The sequence below is a fragment of the Panthera pardus genome, unplaced genomic scaffold, assembly GCF_024362965.1.
Source record: "Panthera pardus isolate Hobbes unplaced genomic scaffold, ASM2436296v1 HiC_scaffold_18, whole genome shotgun sequence".
In the NCBI taxonomy this organism is placed as follows: Eukaryota; Metazoa; Chordata; class Mammalia; order Carnivora; family Felidae; genus Panthera; species Panthera pardus.
The window spans coordinates 25,413,325-25,432,504 of NW_026526743.1; the positions used below are offsets into that span (position 1 = coordinate 25,413,325).

The window sequence follows — 19,180 nt, forward strand, 5'->3', positions numbered from 1 at the left end:
TTTGTTCAAATTGTCTATATCCTTATTCAAATCTTCTTGACTAACAATGATGTACTTATTAAAGTATTTGTTTTTAGTCATGTTTGTCAATTTCTCCGTGAATTTTATTAAACAGCTTTTGTTTTATGGAATGTTTCTATGCTGAAGCAGTATTATAATTGAGAGTCTTAAGTGTGTATAATTAGCTAAAAAGGAAACTCATTCTTTTATATTTCATTTATTGTTAAGCCATTATATAAAAAGAGAATGGTCATATACGGATTCTTCCTTTTTTTGGTGCATAAAAATGGACGAGTAACAGAAACTCTTTTTATACTTCTTCATGGTTAGGACTCTAGGAATCTCAAAGAAGCCCATTAATATGTTAGGGTTCCTTTTCTTATTTAGGGAATTGAAATTAGAACAGTTGTATTTACTATGATTTGGACCTCCTCTCAGTCAGCTAGCCATCTGTCAAAAACGGACATCCTTTGCTTAGTCTTATTTTTTTTGTTTTGATTGCATTTCCCTTTATTATTTATTCAAATATACAACTAGAAGTTTTTATTTATAATCACATATTAAAAAACCTATATATAACATTGTAGCTTCTATTTCACATATGAGAAAACTAGAATTAGTCTAGGTTGTAGACTGGATTCCTAATTTTTACTTCTTCTAAGAATAGCTTTGTTAACTAAGTTACCACTTCACATCTTGGTCAAAATAACTCAGGTAATGTCTCCCAATTTCTCTGTTACTTCAACTGAAAAGTGAGGATAATGATTTGGCTCCAATATGGCTCATAATCGGGATATATGAGGAATGAACGTTAGTATATTTATCATAAGGATCTTTTTGTAATCTGATGGGCACAGTTTCTGGTGTGAAAACATGATGATAATTTTTGTCATCCAGCTTACCTTGCCAATATATTGATTGAAGGTGTTTTTGTGTATTATGGATATTGTATCAAGTCTTACCTGAACCATTTTTCAGATATCCATTTGCATCTACAGTTGTATACATGATATAAGGTCCAGGCTGATTTACTCCAAAGGGCTGCAATAAAAAAGGAATAAATAGTTAAGCCTACAAAAGTAAGTCATTTGAAGTTTCAGACAAATCTCTTACAAATAAATTAAAACAGTTTTACAATAATTATTATATAGAATATATGTTATATATTATGTATATTATATATATATACATATATATGTATGTATATATGTATGTATGTGTGTGTATATATACACACACATACATACATATATAGCAGTTAGAGAACATTTCCTTAAGTAGACAACCTGTTAAGTATTCAAAAGAAAACCTCTGTGGGTCGCCTGGGTGGCTCAGTCGGTTAAGCAGCCGACTTTGGCTCAGGTCATGATCTCAGGGTCAATGAGTTCGAGCCCCGCGTCGGGCTCTGTGCTGACAGCTCAGAGACTGGAGCCTGTTTCAGATTCTGTGTCTCCCTCTACCTGACCCTCCCCCATTCATGCTTTGTCCCTCTCTGTCTCAAAAATAAATAAACGTTAAAAAAAAATTTTTTTTAAATAAAAAAAAGAAAACCTCTGTTAGTAGAAAATTCTCAACACTTTAAATGATTTCATAGTTGCATTTATAGTTATTTTATTGTATATTTCTAACATCTAATATTATTCTTTATTATATTAATGTGAATATTTTAAGCAAAATTTACTACTTTTGGTTCCACCTAGAATAGAGTTACGAGAGTCTTATTATGACATTTCTGTTGAGTATAGAATTCCTTTTCCGTTCTGGGATGGATTGGACATAGTTTACATTTTCCCAAAATAAATATCAAAATGAATAAAATCCATCCATAATAATTATAATAGATTGGAAAATATTAATGAATAGTTCCACCACATTTCTTCTCTTATTCTAGACTTAAGAGAATACATTATTTTCCAGTTTAGGAAAACACAACTAGCAGAGCCTAGTTACAGTCACGATGTTTGGCTCCAATTTGTGTATTTATTGTTCCTTACTTCTGGAACATTGATACAATGATTTATTCTCTTTATATATCAACACTAATTAAATAGAGTACAAAGAAACCAATGTCTTTAATGGGTATCCTAAGAGGAGATGACAAAATGATTAAGAAATTCTTTGAACACTTCACAGAATTCAAAATTCTACTGTTCTTCCCACTAAAGTAGAGAAAAGTTAACTAAGATATGTAGATGGTCTAATGATGTGCTAGAAAAGATTTTCCTCCAGGATGACAGGCCAGAAATAATGGATTTAATTGATATGACAATTACCTGATTGATATTTTAAGAGTGTTAGAAGTCTATGGACTTTCAATGGTCATGAGAAAACAGGTTGCTCTAAGAATGGAATTACTCATAAGATATAACTGAGTAAAAGATTCATGAGTAATACAACTACTAACAACAAACTTATCAATGAAGTCCTTTTTTTTCTTAAAATATTTTTTTAATATGTATTTATTTTTGAGAGAGAAAGAGTGAGAGCGTGAGCAGGGGAGGGGCAAAGAGAGAGGGAGACACAGAATCTGAAGCAGGCTCTGGGCTCTGAGCCGTCAGCACAGAGCCCGAGGTGGGGCTTGAACCCACAAGCCATGAGATCATGACCTGAGCTGAAGTTGGGTGCTCAACTGACTGAGCCACCCAGGAGCCCCAGTGAAGTCCTTTTCTGGAGGAAAAAAAAAAATATTTGTACACTTTGTACAACATATATTACTTCAATGAAAGAAAGACTAAGACTCTTTTGCAAATGGGCAAGAGAAAGCGTTGTTCTTTAGATATGCACAATTTTAAAGCAACTACAGGTAGTTTTATAGAAGTTACACTATGGAATTATCTTCATGCAATTATTCCTTTTTACTTTATAGTTTTATCATTTATGCAAATGTGTTAAAATATATTTGGTTATGCTTGTTTTAAATTTTTATGTAAATAGAACAATACTGTATGTATCTTTCTGTTTTTTTAAAACTTGCTTTTTAAAATATATTATTTTGAGACGTATTCATGATTAAGCATGTAGCTATATAGTTCATTTTCACTGCTTTGGAATATGCCATTCTATGATTAGGGTATATTTTTCATTCTATTGTTGATTGGCACTTGTTTCCTTTTTTTTGCCATGATAAACATGGCATTCTTATGTATGTCACCTGATGCACAAGTGCTAATAACATTTATCAGGGGTTATGTACCCAGAGCAGAATTGTAAAGTCAGAGGATATGAGTGCATCTTCAAGTGTACTAGGTAGTGCCAGTTTTTTAAAAAAAGTTTTTATTTAAATTCCAGTTAACATACAGTGTGATATTAGTTTCAGGTGTACAATATAGTTATCCAACACTTCCATACAACACCTGTTGTTCATCACAACAAGTGCACTCCTTAATCCCCATCTCCTATTTCACCCATTGCCCTACCCACTTCCCATCTGGTAACCAGTTTGTTCTCTATCATTAAAAGTCTGATTCTTAGTATGCCTTTCTCATTTCTCCCACCCCCCCTCTCCCGCCCTACCCTTTCTCCTTTGTTTCTTAAATTCCACATCAGTGAAATCATATGGTATTTGTCTTTCTCTGACTTATTTTGCTTACCATAATAACCTCTAGTTCCATCCATGTCATTGCAAATAGCAAGATTTCATTATTTTTTATGACTAATATTCCATTACATAGATACCACATCTACTTTTTATCCTCTCAAATATAGGGTTAGAGTTAGGGCCAGGGTTAGGGTTAGGATTAGGGCCAGGGTAAAGGTATGTGCCTGGCATCCTGCAGTTCAGAGACCTTTCCATAGAGTTAGGTTTAGGGGTTAGGGGCTAAGTGTTAGGTTAGGGGTAAGGTTTGGGTTACGCTATGTGCCTGGCATGCTGCAGTTGAACAACCTCCTCAGAGAATAAAACCCCAAACTTCTGCTGGGGTGAGAATAGACATGGAAGCCATCTACAAAGCTGAGGCAAGGAGAGGATTTGGGGCTCTAAACACTCTTTGAATAGATATTCAATATTTCCTTCTGTTTTTTCCCCTATGTTGGTAGGTAGCAATATTATTATTATTATTACTGTTGTTGTTATTTTAAGTTTTAATTTAAATTCCAGTTAGTTAATGTACAGTGTAATATTAGTTTCAGGTGTACAATATAGTGATTCAACGCTTCTATACAACACCAGGTGCTCATCACAAGTAGTGCCATTTCTTTCTTTCTTTCCCTTTCTTTCTTTCTCTCTCTCTCTCTTCTAAAGTGGTAATACAGGTTTACACTCCTACTAGCTGAATGTTGCTTCACATGCTTAGCAACATTGCTAATGTGGTATACACTTCTTAATATGAATTATTTCATCTCTCCTAGGTTTATTTCTTTGGAATAGGGTATGCCCTTTCATAGTTTACTCTTGTCTCATCCCACTGAAGCTTGAAATAATATTTATGAGGCTACATTTATCACTGTGTTACAACCTCAAATTTACTTCATTACCCATGGTCTCATCTATGTGCTGGAATACTGGTATCTTGAATATAAGCAGTGTTTTCAGTGAACTTCCCCAAATGTATTCTAGACTATTTTTTGTACTTCACACTTGAAAAATTTCATACTATTATCCACAGTACCTTATTTTACAGATTTACTTAGGCATGTTTTTCTCTCTTGTTCTATATTCATTTAAAAAATAAGGTCAGCAAGTCACTATTATGAGTCTTAAAGCTGAATTTCACTTCTCACCATGGGTCGGTCACTTTGATATTGAAATCCAGATTCAATTCCTCCATACAATAGTTCTGACTATGGTGGAAGGTCCCTGGGTCCCTGGGATGTCCCAAGGTCCCACTGTAAAAAGGGTGAATAATCAGCAGTGGCACTAAACTATGGTTGTTCATTAGGTATTTCAATTTAGCCTACATTTTCTTGAAAATGACAAGGCAAGTCTGTCATTTGTAGGAAAATGACTGGCAGTATTCGTGGCTAATGATAAAATTTGAGCTTCTCAATGAAAATTGGAATTTTATTTATTTTTTAAATTTTAGAGAGCGAGCGTAAGTAAGGGAGGGGGCAGGGGTGGGGGGGAAGGGGGGGAAGAGAGAGAGAGAGAGAGGGAGAGAGAGAGAAATATCTTAAGCAGTTTCCATGCTTAGCATGGAGCCTGATGCGAGGCTCAATTCCACAACCCGGGATCATGACCTGAGCTGAAATCAAGAGATGGACACTCAATGGACTGAGTGAGCCACCTAGGTGCCCTGAAAATTGGAATTTTAGAAGACTTGTATCCACCACTGTGAGCCTGAAATATTAAAAACTTAACAACTTTTCCGATGCGATCAGTGGTGATATAACAAGTGTGATTTTATTTTATTTATTTATTTAATTAAATTTTTTAGTAGGCTTCAGGTCCAGTGTGAAGCTCAATGCTGGGCTTAAACTCATGACCCTGAGATCAAGACTTGAGCTGAGATCAAGAGTTGGACACTTAACTGACTTAGCCTCCCAGGCACCCCTAACAAGTGTGATTTTAAAATATTATATAATGAAATACGTTAATATTGGGAAGATCTGCATAACTTGGTAAACCAGTATTTTCCAAATGACCAATGCATGATGTTATTAAATCATTCATGGATAAAAGAAGATTCAAAGTACAAGACAGACCAATGGATTTTAAAATAATAGAGGAGAATCACTTCTAGAATGGTATAGTAAGGACCTCAAAAATCTCCTTCATAAAAGCAATGAGAACACTGGTAAAAAAAAATTGTCAAATCCTTTCAGGACTCTGGAAATCAAAGTTTTGCAAGCATCTGAAAAGAAAAGAACTTCAAGAAAAGAACTGAATATTGTTAAGAATAGTGCACTTTGCTGCATTTTAATTTGTCCTATTCCTATAACCCTTTCCCTAGCTCTGAAGTAGGCTTTGAAATCAGCAGCTCTGCAACTACATTAGCGTGAAAATGAAAGCATAGCAGCTAATAGAGGGGCAGAACAGGTTGGGAGCTCCCAAAGCCTCATCCACAGAGAAATGTCACTATTTGCTGTGTCTGGCAGTTTTCACCAAAGCTCTATTCTAACTATCTTTATTTGGAAAGACTGAGAACTTGCTCTGGGTGGATAGCCCTATCACACTGGAACATTTATTAAAAACGATCATTAGCAATTGCTTATTTGATATCAGTTTGGGCTAATGAGAGGTTGACCAAATCTTAAAAAGCAAAATGTGAACAAGATGTTCAAAGACGGGCTTTGAAAAGCTCTGACATATTTCTGGAGACTAGCAGGCCACACACGTGTAACACTGTTTCCAGACAAAAGACCACAAAGGCCCTAATCTCTCATCTAATATCTCATTTAAGGAAATGTCTATCCAATTATATCTGACTCTTAGGCTGAGTAGGGACTTCAGTGGCTACACACAATAGAGACTTTAAAGTATTAGCCCAGGAAAATCACTGAAAAAACAGGAGCAACAACAACAAACACCAAAAACAACAAACCCAGGGGAGAGATCTCCATTATATAAAATGTCTGGTTTTTAACAGAAAATTATGACACAAATAGGAGAGTTTGGTTCATACATAGAGGGAAGAAAAGCAGTCAGTAGAAATTGCCCCCAAGGCAGCCTAGATGTTTGACTTACTAGGCAGAGATTTTATTTTTATTTTTTTATTATTTTTTAAAATTTAGGGGCGCCTGGGTGGCTCAGTGGGCTAAGCGTCCGACTTCGGCTCAGGTCATGATCTTGCGGTCCGTGAGTTCGAGCCCCGTGTCGGGCTGTGTGCTGACTGCTCAGAGCCTGGAGCCTGTTTCAGATTCTGTGTCTCCCTCTCTCTCTGACCCTCCCCCATTCATGCTCAGTCTCTCTCTGTCTCAAAAATAAAAATAAACGTTAAAAGTTTATTTAAAAAAAATTTAAATCCAAGTTTCTTAACATATAGTGTAATAATTATTTCAGGAATAGACTTTAGTGATTCATCACTTACATATAACACCCAGTGCTCAACCCAACAAGTGCCCTTTGTAATGCTCATCGCCCATGTTAGCCCATCCTCCTACCCAACACCCCACCATCAACCCTCAGTTTGTTCTCTGTATTTATGAGTCTCTTATGGTTTGTCTCCTTCTCTGTTTTTTTTTTTTTAATTTTTATTACTTTTGCTTTCCTTCACTATGTTCATCTGTTTTGTTTCTTAAATTCCACAGATGAGTGAAATCATGTATTTGTCTTTCTCTGACTTATTTCGCTTAGCGTAATACACTCTAGTTCCCTCCACATTGTTGCAAATAGCAAGATTTCATTTTTTTTATCGTCACGTAATATTCCATTATGTGTGTGTGTGTGTGTGTGTGTGTGTGTGTGTGTGTGTGTGTGTGGGTATACACACACACCTTCTTTATCCATTCATCTGTCGATGGACATTTGGGCTCTTTCCATACTTTGGCCATTGTTGATACTGCTGCTATAAACATTGACGTGCATGAATCCCTTCGAATCAGCACTCCTGTATACCTAGTAGTGCAACTGCTGGGTCATAGGGTAGTTCTATTTTTAATTTTTTCAGGAACATCCATGTCTTCCAGAATGACTGCACCAGTTTGCATTCCCACCAGCAGTGCAAAGGAGATCCTCTTTGTCCGCATCCTTGCCAACATCTGTTGTTGCCTGAGTTGTTAATTTTAGCCATTCTAACAGGTGTGAGGAGGTATGTCATTGTGGTTCATTGTGGTTTTTTTTGGGAGGGGGGGCAAATAAGGTTTATTTGAGTTAGCTTGAATGTGGGGAAATATAGTATAAAAAACACGTCTTTATTTTTTACTTTATTTTTATTTTTTTAAAAATATAATTTATTGTTAAGTTAGCTAACACACAGTATGATACAGTGTGCCCTTGGCTTTGGAAGTAGATTCCCATGATTCATCACTTACATATAACACCCAGTGCTCATCCCAACAAGTGCCATCCTCAACGCCCATCACCCATTTTCCCCTCTCCCCTGTCCCCATTAACCCTCAATTTGTTCTCCGTATTTAAGAGTCTCTTATGGTTGCCTCCCTCTCTTTTGAAACTATTTTTTCCCCTTCCTTTCCCCCCATGGTCTTCTGTTAAGTTTCTTAAATTCCACATATGAGTGAAAACATATGATGTCTCTTTCTCTGACTTATTTCCCTTAGCAAGTAATTAATTAAAAAACCATGTTGTTGGCACATAATGCATGAAGATGTAATTTGTATGACAACAAAAGAACAAAAGAGGGGGGAGTAAACTGAGGTATACTGGAGCAAAGTTTTTTTTATGCTATGGAAATTAAGTTGGCATTAATATGAATTAAATAGATTGTTTCTAAGATGGAAACTAATTCTGAGAGAAACTACTAAGAAAATAAGTTAAAAAAATAGAGTATAAGAAACAAGGGATTTAAAATCCCATCTAGATGGTAACCCAATTAGAGCTGGAGTGGCCATACAACACTTTAAGACAAAATACACTTTAAGAGGAAATTTGTTACTAGAGACAAAAAGGGCATTTTATAATGATAAAAGGAGATATAATTATACATTTTTTAAATGTTCATTTATTTTTGACAGAGAGAGAGACAGAGCATGAGCAGGAGGGGCAGAGAGAGAGGGAGACACAGAATCTGAAGCAGGCTCCAGGCTCTGAGCTGTCAGCACAGAGCCTGACATGGGGCTCGAACTCACAGACCATGAGATCATGACCTGAGCCGAAGATGGATACTCAACCGACTGAGCCAGCCAGGCACCCCAAAAGGAGACATAATTATAAATGTACCTAACAACAGAGTTCCAAAATACATAAAGAATTGATGGGAGAAATAAATAATTCAACAATAATGGCTGGATACTATTATAATTATCAAAAAACCAGTTTTATTAATGTATAGTACAATGAGGCAGAAGATCAACAAGGAAATAGATGACTTAATACTATAAATCATTTAGATGTAGCAGATGTGGAAAGAACACTGCACTCACCTCCAGCAGAATGCATATTCTTATCAAGCACACATAGAACATTCTCCAGGGGGAACCAAGTAGTAGACCATAAAACAAGCCTCAATAAATGTAAATTCACAAATGTATGGAAAATTATTCAACCGACTTGTAAATAACCAGTGGGTAACGTAACAGAGCAAGAAAAATTCATTGATATGGTTTAAAATTCCTCACTACAAGCAACCTGTCAATAACTGCCACTTGTTCAGCCTCAGTATAGTATTAATCTGAACAGGAAATCAAACTTCCCCATTTTCTACTATACATGTGTGAGAAGTAAAATTTTTTTCATGTATTTCAACGAAAACAACAAAAAACTGAATGCAAAAAGAGAGAGAAGAATCTTCTGTCTTCTATTATGCCAGACATTAAAGAGATTTAAAAAAAAATGTAAAGCAATGCCACTCCACTAATTTTTTAATTTGGAAGGTATAATTAATTTTTTCATAAAATATAGGTTATGTTAACATACAATGGGTTTATTGTTATTTTTAAATGAATTAATAGAAATATTAGCAATTATTTGTTTTTGGTTTTTAAAAAAAATTTTTTTTTAACGTTTATTTATTTTTGAGACAGAGAGAGACAGAGCATGAACGGGGGAGGGTCAGAGAGAGGGAGACACAGAATCTGAAACAGGCTCCAGGCTCTGAGCTGTCAGCACAGAGCCCGACGCGGGGCTCGAACTCACAGACTGCGAGATCATGACCTGAGCCGAAGTCGGCCGCCCAACCGACTGAGCCACCCAGGCGCCCCAGCAATTATTTGTTTTTAATTTCAAATAGAGTAGTAGTGATAGACATAACTCAAAGAAAACTCTTTGGGGTCCTTAGACCAAGAAGTTTTAAAACCACTGTGTACATAATGAGTAATAAATCCTGTTTTGCCTTCCCCATTTGAAATGATATGACTGATACCTCTGCCTATAAATCTTTTTGGTCTCTTACTCTATATGTCATAGCATTACACATGTTTCAGAGTTGTTTTTTTTTCTTCCCCAAGATAGTGCCACTTGGCATTTGTATGAATAATCAGTACAGAATATACTAAAAAATGATCATGCTTACACTGAGGGCCAAGATACTTGGAATAATTTTTACCCTGTGTCTCTTCTAATACAGTAGAAGTTCTAGGAGTATTGCTATATCTTTAGTATCTTTTACATATCTTTATTAAGAATTTCTGAAATAATTCCTCTAGTTCATGTAAGTATTTATGCACACATCTTAAATTCCTTTAGGTAAAACCTGAAAAGGTAATATGCCAGGAGCCCAAACTATGGGAATGTCAATCAGGAATGATGATAACACATCTGTGAGTTTCACATTAATTTCTTCTTCACACCTCCTCTGAAATGGATTTTTGTTCTGTTATGGACTGAATGTTTGTCTCCACCCCAAATTTATATGTTGAAGCCACAACTCCTAATGTGCTGATATCTGGAAGGTAATTAGGGTTAGAGAGGTTATGAGAGTGGAACCCTCGAGACACCACAGAGCTTGCTCTCTCTCTCTCCATGTGCTCAAACCTAGAAAGGCCATATGAACACAAAGCAAGAAGGTGACCCTTGGCAAGTCAGGAAGAGAGCCTCCATCAAAACGTGACCATACTGGTACCCTGATCTTAGACTTCCAGGTTCCATAACTGTGAGAACATAAATTTCTATTGTATTTTGTAATGGTAGTTAGAGCTGATTAATACAATAATTTTAGGCCTGTGAGTTATTCCATATATTTCATATATTGAGAGTATTTTAGGTATTAGCTTTTCAAATCCTGAGAATAACAATGTAGTTTTTAGAGTCAGACAATATGGATTCAAATTTCTCCTCTTTAATTTATTTTCTGTGTGATCTTCGGCAGGTTACTTAACTCCTCCCTGTTTCAGTTCCCTCATCTTAAATTAAGGATAATCACAGTACCTCTCTCATAGGATTATAGTGAAGACTGAGCAAATATGTGTAAAATAATTAGAACAGTGCCTGGCACACAGTAAGTATTCAATATGTACACATTATTGTTTTTTAATTTTGGTAATGAAATCTCCTTTTCAATTATGTTGAACTATTAAGTGAGCAAAATTATTTTGATTATAACCAGAAACATTTATCAAGTTCACCTTCTTGTTTTTTTTTTATTGTAGGATTTTAAAACTACATGAATAATTTCTTTGCAAGAATTTATCTTTGGAATAAAATTCCACTTCCAAGTATACATAATTGCTGTGTAAGACAAAGATGGCCTATAGTAAATCCCTTTCCCCAATGTCCAGGGCTGTGGACTGGACTTTCAAACTTTAGAAAGCACTGAACACCTGGAGTGACTGTTAAAATACAGATGGATTGAGTGCATCCCCAGATGTTCTTATTTCACATGTCTGGGTGAGCCCTTGGGAATGTGCATTTCTTACACTTTCCAGAGATGCTGATGCTGGTTGTTTGGGGACCCCACTTATCTACTAGGACTACATTTTGTATACTTTATAAATATTATCAGCTTATGAGAGTATTTAGCATACCCTAAGTTTTTGTTTAATGATTGGATTTGATTCAATACAAGAGAATAAAACCATTGATTCAGTTGGGTACACAGAAAACACTGAGACACTTCTCATTCTTTTCAATTGCTTGTAGTGGTGCGGAATTTTTTTTTTTTTTTTTTTTTTTTTATAGTAGCAATGCACCTTTCTTAACCAACACAAATTTTGCAAAGCAGTAAAATGAGAGTTCATAGAATTGAAATTTCGCAGATTTGAAAGGCAGAGAGATTCAAGTTGGGAATCATTAAGCTTTCTGAATTGTGTGATATAATATGAAATGTTTATTTACTTTAAATTATTTAGCTCTTAAAAGGCATGATCTGAAAGCATTTATTGTGTAAGTGCTTTCACATGGCCTATACTATTATGACTTGAGCATACTCAATTTTCATCTGTAACTAAAAAATAGTGTGACCTTTTCCTCTTAAGGGCAAACTTAAGGCTATCAGATAGGTATATAAGTGAAGTGTAGGGTCTTGTAGGAATATGTGTGGGAGTAGAATTCCCTTGACAAGCAAGGAAGCAAGTAGTATACATAAGAAAATATGGATATTTCAGCATTAAATAACCTTTATTAAATTTGCAAGCAAATTTTAATTTGCAAGTGATTTAAATTGAGAGAAAGAGCAATCATGTAGATGGGAGCACTCCTATCTTGAGCACTAAATCAGAGTATTTCAAATGAGAGAATCTTATAGCTTGTATAGTTTCACAAGAGATAGTTTAAAATGATTTGGAGGGAACATCTCTGAAACAGCAAATATTTGACTGAATGGATATTTAGGGTGCTAGCTTAAAAAGTTTAGTTAATCAGAGAAAGATGAGAGTAACTTTTACTTTCTATTGTTGTTATTCTGCCCAGATGTCTGCAAACATTTTATCTATAGAGCCAGATAGACAGTAAATATTTTAGGCTTCGTGGACCATAAAGTCTTTCATTGCCAGTTACTTTGATATAGCATTAAAGTAGCCATAGATAATATGTAAATAAATGAGTGCGGCCGTGTCCCAATAATACTTAATTCACAAAAACAGTCAGGAAGCTGGATCTGTCCACTGGATGGTGTTTTCTTGCCCCTGTTCTATTCAACAGAAAGAACAATAAGGCAGAAATTATAAAATTCTAAGTAGTTTGTCTGATATGGATGATCACTCTACCATAAGGTTTATATGTGCCAATGATGTGTTTTAACGTTTAGAAATGTTTTCCACATACATGGGATAAGGAAAAGGTACTTACTATAAATGGGAAGACTTGTAACAATACATAAAGTAAACAATCTCTTTTTTATCACTTCCTATATTAAGTGAGTAATTATGGAGTTCTTCACCATTTCACGAGAGTTTCTTCCTTTTTACAGTAAGACATCTAAGTTCCTGAACTGAACAGAAAAAGACACAGGTTTTTGGTTTTTTTTTTTTTTCCCTGGTTTGTAAGTGGGGGAAGAAGGCTGAGTCAGGGTCTAGGAATGGACCTGGTGCTGCTTTGGAGGTCCTGAGTTTCATCTGAAGTTTACAGACACACTTTCGAGGATGTAACCTGTAGTAAGTGGTACAGTAATCTTGGTTGTCTAAGTGTTAAGAGTTCTTGCTTAATGAAACAAATGCATACTAGTTTCTATAAAATGAACTGTTTCCTCTTTGAAATTCCTCCCCCCTACAGAATTCACACTGAGGTCAACGTTCCCCCCTACACATTCCTATGGAGACCTAACATCCAGGATTAGCAAGAAGTGTATTAAATGTCTTTTTTTTTCGAGCTGCCCACTTTCTTTGAAGACACTCTTGAATTGTTTTTGCTGTGGACATTTGATTTCCTAAACAATCCAAGCCCATTCCCCTCTTTTATGCTTTTACCCCATCCATTCCTCTCCTGTCCCTCCAATTTTTAACTACCTGAATTGGGTATGTTCGCCCAGTTATAAGCACTCCTAACGCTGGGTACTTTACTACTGAAGTGCTCATCATTCTTGTAATTCTTCATATGGTCTTGGATTGTGAATTCCATGAGGTTGGGTACAATTTTGGATTTGTTCACTGCTGTATCCCAATGTTTTATAGTGGAGCCTGGATCATGGTAAGTGCTTAACAACTATTTTTTTTCAATGACTGAAGGAATGATGTGGTTTTATAATTCAGGTCACAAGAATTTACTCTTAATAGCCCCAGGGCCTACAGCCACATCAACCTTAGGCACTAAATAAATGATGCCTTCGCATATACTATTTTCCTCTACCTGGACTGCCCTCCTTCTGCTTCTGTACCTACTAAAATCCTAGTCTTTCAAGAATCAAGTCATGGTCACCATGGAAGACTCTACAGGTTGTCCATTTTACCACTCTAGGGGGTGCCACTGACACAGACTGTGACATGAATGGTGAAACCCTGGAGCTGTGCAATATAAAGGCCACTCCCAGCTCAAATATCTCATTCTACTAGTATGCTGTACTAGTGTACTAGACTGTGATCTCCATGAGGGCAGTGATTTTTGTCTCATGTAGCACCTAGAACATAGCAGGAAGTGAATAAATAAATACTGACTGAATACATGAATGACCTCCTCAGTCATAAAAAAATCATTGGTCCTTTATGTCTTACATCTTGTCCTTGCTTCTGGTTTGGCAACTTTTTTTGTGTGGAATGATGTTTATAAGTGCCTCACGATTATGACCCAGTTCCCAGTGATTCTGAATCTTCTTTTTTATACTGGAATGTGAGGGTTTTAGAGAGCCCGTAATAGTAAGATTGAAGGCATGATGCCATATCTACACACAGGCAGATCAACTCTCCACAGAAATTTCTGGAAATTGTGCACAACCATGTTTTAATGTGGCCTGAAAATTTCACATCAGGGTGTGGTACATACAGTTTAGGTCACAAACCATGGTTTTTGAGAAGTGCTGTTTGAGAGTGAAGGCTCTGGAAACTTAGATAGGAAGCACAAATAAGCCTTAATGGATTGACAGTTATACTCACAGGTGCCAGCCCAAACATAAGGTACACCACCAGGCATTTCTGGCTTGAATTGTATTAAAGAGTGGTGTTCCATGTTCTGAAGAGTTGGGGGAAGGGAGGGACTGTGTCATACGTGTGGGTGACCAAACCTCCTGTTTTCAGCAATGATATCTAGTATATTGTGATTTCATATTCTGTGTATTTTGGGGTCTCAGATCATACAGGAGCATTTTTTCTCTTGGATTCACTGCAAAGCCCAAGAATTTACTCACACTTTCCTGGGCACACCTCACTTAACATGACATTTGTACAATGATGTTTTGAATCAGGCTGAGTAAGTGGTAAAGCAGTCAATCATTGAGTGTATAACCCTGGGTAAGCATTGCCAAACAATGGCCCCTGTGGCAAACCTGGCCTGCATCCTGTTTTTATAAAGTTTTATTGGAACACAGATTTTTGCTCATTGTTTACATATTGTCTATGGCTGCTTTTACTTTAGAGTTGAGTAGTTGAGATGGAGACCATGTGACCCACACAAAGCTGAAACTATTTACTCTCTGGTCTTTTACAGTTTGCCAACTTCTGACTTAGGAGACGAAGCCTCCTTCTGTCATTAGAAGAAGTCATGTTGTAATTGCCTATTTTCGTTTTTAAATTGAAGTATAGTTAACATAAATTTTACAGTAGTTTCAGTTTTTATTTTCAAGGCAGAAACATATTTGTTGAAAACATTTCATAAATTGATTTCATAAATTTTGGTAAGAAAAAATTAAGACATTAGCTATTCCTCTGGAATGCTGAGCCCTATACCCCATCATCTAGTAAGTTCACTTTCTGTGTGAAAATCTTAGTACAAATCTCTCACATTGTCCCAACTTTCCTTTTAAATGTCATGCTGATATTCGTTTGAGAGAATTCAGAGAAGTTAAATGAAAAAATATTAGTGATCTCTCAAGTTTTCCATTCTAGAAGTAAACAAGGACTATATTTGGCTCATTTTTCTTGTTCTAGGATGTGTCATATTGATGCAACACTGTTTGGGTGCTGTATTATACAGATTGTTTTAAACTAACTGTCCTCTGTATGCCTGTTGAATTATAGAAAATCAGGGTTGGAATACATTTCTTTTCTTCATTAGACTATCTTTTTAAGTAGCCTAGACGAATCTTGGGGTTTTTTTTTGGGGGGGGGGTTATGTCACTGTTAAGTGCCTGATTATCTAAGGATTTGTTTTAAGGTCTTGGGCTCCTACTTGGAGACTACAGTATATTTTACATCACTGGCTCTGGATGGTAAAACTAAACTGGAAGAACTTGTAAGACACATTGTGTTAGCTAAAATCAATATTAGTTTTAACTATGCAATATAAAGTTTATGATTCTAAAATGTTAGAAAAATAGCTGACTTACATATGGATTTATTTTTCTCACAGGTAATTTTTTTATCTTGTTCATGTTTTTATAAACACTCATGGATATTTTTCCTTATTTTCATTAGTGTTAACTGTATTGCCTAATTTAGTTCAATATTGAATTTTTTCTATTATTTCTTACTTATTTCTTCAAGACATTAAATTCAGTAAATTATTTATTTAATTTTGGTTATTTTCCTGTTAAAAATGCAAGGAACTTTTCCCTTTGTAAAGGACTACAAAAGGACATTAAATGCAGAAAAATTTCAATTTTTTTCTATCCTTGGTAGAAGAAAGAGGATATTGCCACTGTCAGGTGTGATAAAAAGGCAAATACTTAGAATTAAAGGTAGAATAATAGTTTAAAAAGATATCAAATACATAAATCTGTTTTGATCAATAAATATTTGTTGTAGCAAAGACTAGTGTCTTTTAAAGATGGGAAGGTAAAAGTACTAAATCAGATTATTTTCCTTAAAATAAAGACAAAGAGAAACTTACTTGGCTTATACTTTCTCATATTATTCCTACACAGAACAAATACAAGCCTGAGAATATTTCTGATTGAAAAGATGAAAAAAAATGTTAAAGATACATCTTGTTCTGCTACATATATTAAAAATCTGCTTGTAGTAACAACTGAAACATCTGTCTCATAATGAGGTATCTCTGAGAGCATAAATAAGGGATGTTTTCCCTTTATATCAGGGCTTTGCAGAATGCATTTCTCTTGTGAATAGCTTGTAATTTATTCTGCAAATGTTCAAACTTAGCAATGAATATGTTAAGTGATTGTGGTTAAGAGGTGGTATGTGTATTGTGATTGTGGTTAAGAGGTGGTATGGTAAATTTATCAATGAAGGCCCATAAAAAAAAAGGAAACCAAATTTTAGGAAAAGCTCATTTATTCATACATAAATATTTATTGTGCTACTATGTGTCAGGCCACTGTGTTAGGGAGTAAGTACAGAATAATAAACAAGACCCAGTCTCCTTCAAGGGCTGAACACAGATAACTCACCAAATACAGAAGTGGTAAGTAGCAGGACTATGCATAGGGTGCTAAGAAACAACAGACGGTATATCCAGACCTATGTCAGTGGGGAGCCCAGGAATGATTCTCAGAGGAAATACTGTCTGAAAGCTGACCTGAAGGTCACATGAAGGAATCTAGGAGAAGGTGGAGAAGAGGAGGCTTCAGGACAGAGAAAAAACATGCAAGAGGCTGGAGATGAGACAGAATGGCAGAACAAGTAGTTATGTGTGGCTGAGAGAGCTGGGAGTGGGTGTGAGGAGAAATGGCAAGGAATATGGCTGAAGAGGTAAACAAAAGCTCAAGCTAGGTCAAACTAGGTCTAACTAGGTTTGGACCATTTTTCAAGGACAAAGAGAAGCCACTGAAGGTGTGTATTTTAGAAAGATCACTGGGGTACCTTTTTGAAGGATGGCTCAGATAACTCCCAACAGTCAGGCATGAAAAGCAAGAACAATGATAACCTGGACTAAATGATGATTGGATAGAGGAAGGATATTTAGGGGTTGAGACCAATAACCTAGTAGATCTGGGGGGTAAGGGAAAGGAAAAAGTAACTGAGAAAGGGAACATAGGAAGTGGACTGAGTTTTTGTGGGGAAACACTGGATTTCAGTTTTATCAGTCCCTGTAAGACACTCAGATATAAAGGTCTGAAGCTCAGGAGAGATGGCTGGAAAACAGGTTTGGGAGTGATCAGTATACAAATGGCAAAAACAAGCACCCCAAAACAAAACAAAACAAAACACCCACCAAACAAATAGGGGAGAGACTGAGATAACTAAGAGAGTAGAGTGAGAAGAGAACCTAGAGTGAGAGCCTGAGGAGCATCTGCATTTCCAGATGGGCAGAGTAAATGTCCATAAAGGAAAAGGGAGAATGGCCAGAGAAGTGGAAGGGAGCCAGAAAGGGTGAAAATAAAGGAAACCAAGGAAAGGAGAGTGTTCCTAGGAGTGGTCAGGAGAACCAGGCCTCAGGTCAAATGCTAGATTATGACAGTCGGTTAAGGATATGGAAGTAACTAATTGGGAGAGATCCAATGGTGGACAACTTAATAAATTTGACTGAGCAGAGAAAACCGAGATTAGGTAATAGCTGGAGAGGATGTGAGATTCTGGAAAATATGCATATTTGCTCTTGCAGATAAGAGAGACTTGGGTGCTCCTTAAATGCTGAAGGGAAGGCAGCAACAGAGAGGCGGAGGTTGAATACACAGGCTAGGTAGAATAAACAATGGAATGAGGTCTCTGAGAAGGATGTGGAACTCACAGCATAATTAGTACATTGATTAATAAAAAGAAATAGCAAAAGGGATGGGTGTGGATGAAGAGATTATATTTAGTGCTATAGAAGATAACTGAAACTGGTAAGCACGGGCCCTGTGCTATGTTCTAGGACATACAGACAGGCAAAACAGATCCTTCCTCTGTCCTCATGAAACTACTTAAAAGGAATATGCATGGATTCTTTTTGTGTATAGCAGATTAAAGGACTATTTCCAACCCTTTGTTCAATGAGAACACTCATATGCCTGCTTATAGACTCATAATCCAGAAAGCGGGAAAAGTCAGCAGGCTTTGGTTAAAAGAATTACCAATTGCAGAGAAAGAAGCTATAATCTCTACTAACACAGTATATGTTATTATTTTTAAAATGTTTTTATTTTATTTTATTTTTTTTTTGTTTTTATTTATTTTTGAGACAGAGACAGAGCATGAGCAGGGGAGGGGCAGAGAGAGAGGGAGACACAGAATCTGAAGCAGGCTCCAGGCTCTGAGCTGTCAGCACAGAGCCTGACCCAGGGCTCAAACTCACAGACCGTGAGATCATGACCTGAGCTGGAGTCGGATGCTTAACCTACTGAACCACCCAGCCGTCCCCACAATATATGTTAAATTGTGAATAAAAGATTAAAAAAATTAGTTTGGTATTTAAAGAGAAAAATCAGGAAATAGGAATAAAAATACTCTTTAGATTCACAGATGCTTATGGTAGCTCTCACTAAAAATAGATATCCATATTTCATAAATTTGTGATATATATCAAAAAAGATTTACATTATAAGAAAAAAGTCATGAAGTCAAATAGACCTCTAGTCTTATTTTGAAGGCAAACAGAACACCAGCATTTCTCAAAAATTTGGAACTCATTATCCTTGCTAATACAGGGATGTTATAGAGGCAGGGAAATAACCATTACCATTGACAAAGAATAGCAGATACACTTTTTGAGTATTTATTGTGTATT

The 19,180-nt window shown here is 36.0% G+C and overlaps 1 protein-coding gene across 2 annotated transcripts in view; it reads right to left on the bottom strand.

Annotated features, from left to right (window-relative positions):
• The window catches only part of ITFG1 (integrin alpha FG-GAP repeat containing 1), a 349,880-nt gene that overhangs the window by 69,829 nt on the left and 260,871 nt on the right, over window positions 1-19,180 (bottom strand). For both annotated transcript variants that reach the window (XM_019456034.2, XM_019456037.2), the window contains one exon: window positions 963-1,041. In XM_019456034.2, the coding sequence (XP_019311579.1) occupies window positions 963-1,041 (79 nt within the window). The remainder of the gene's footprint in view (window positions 1-962; window positions 1,042-19,180) is intronic.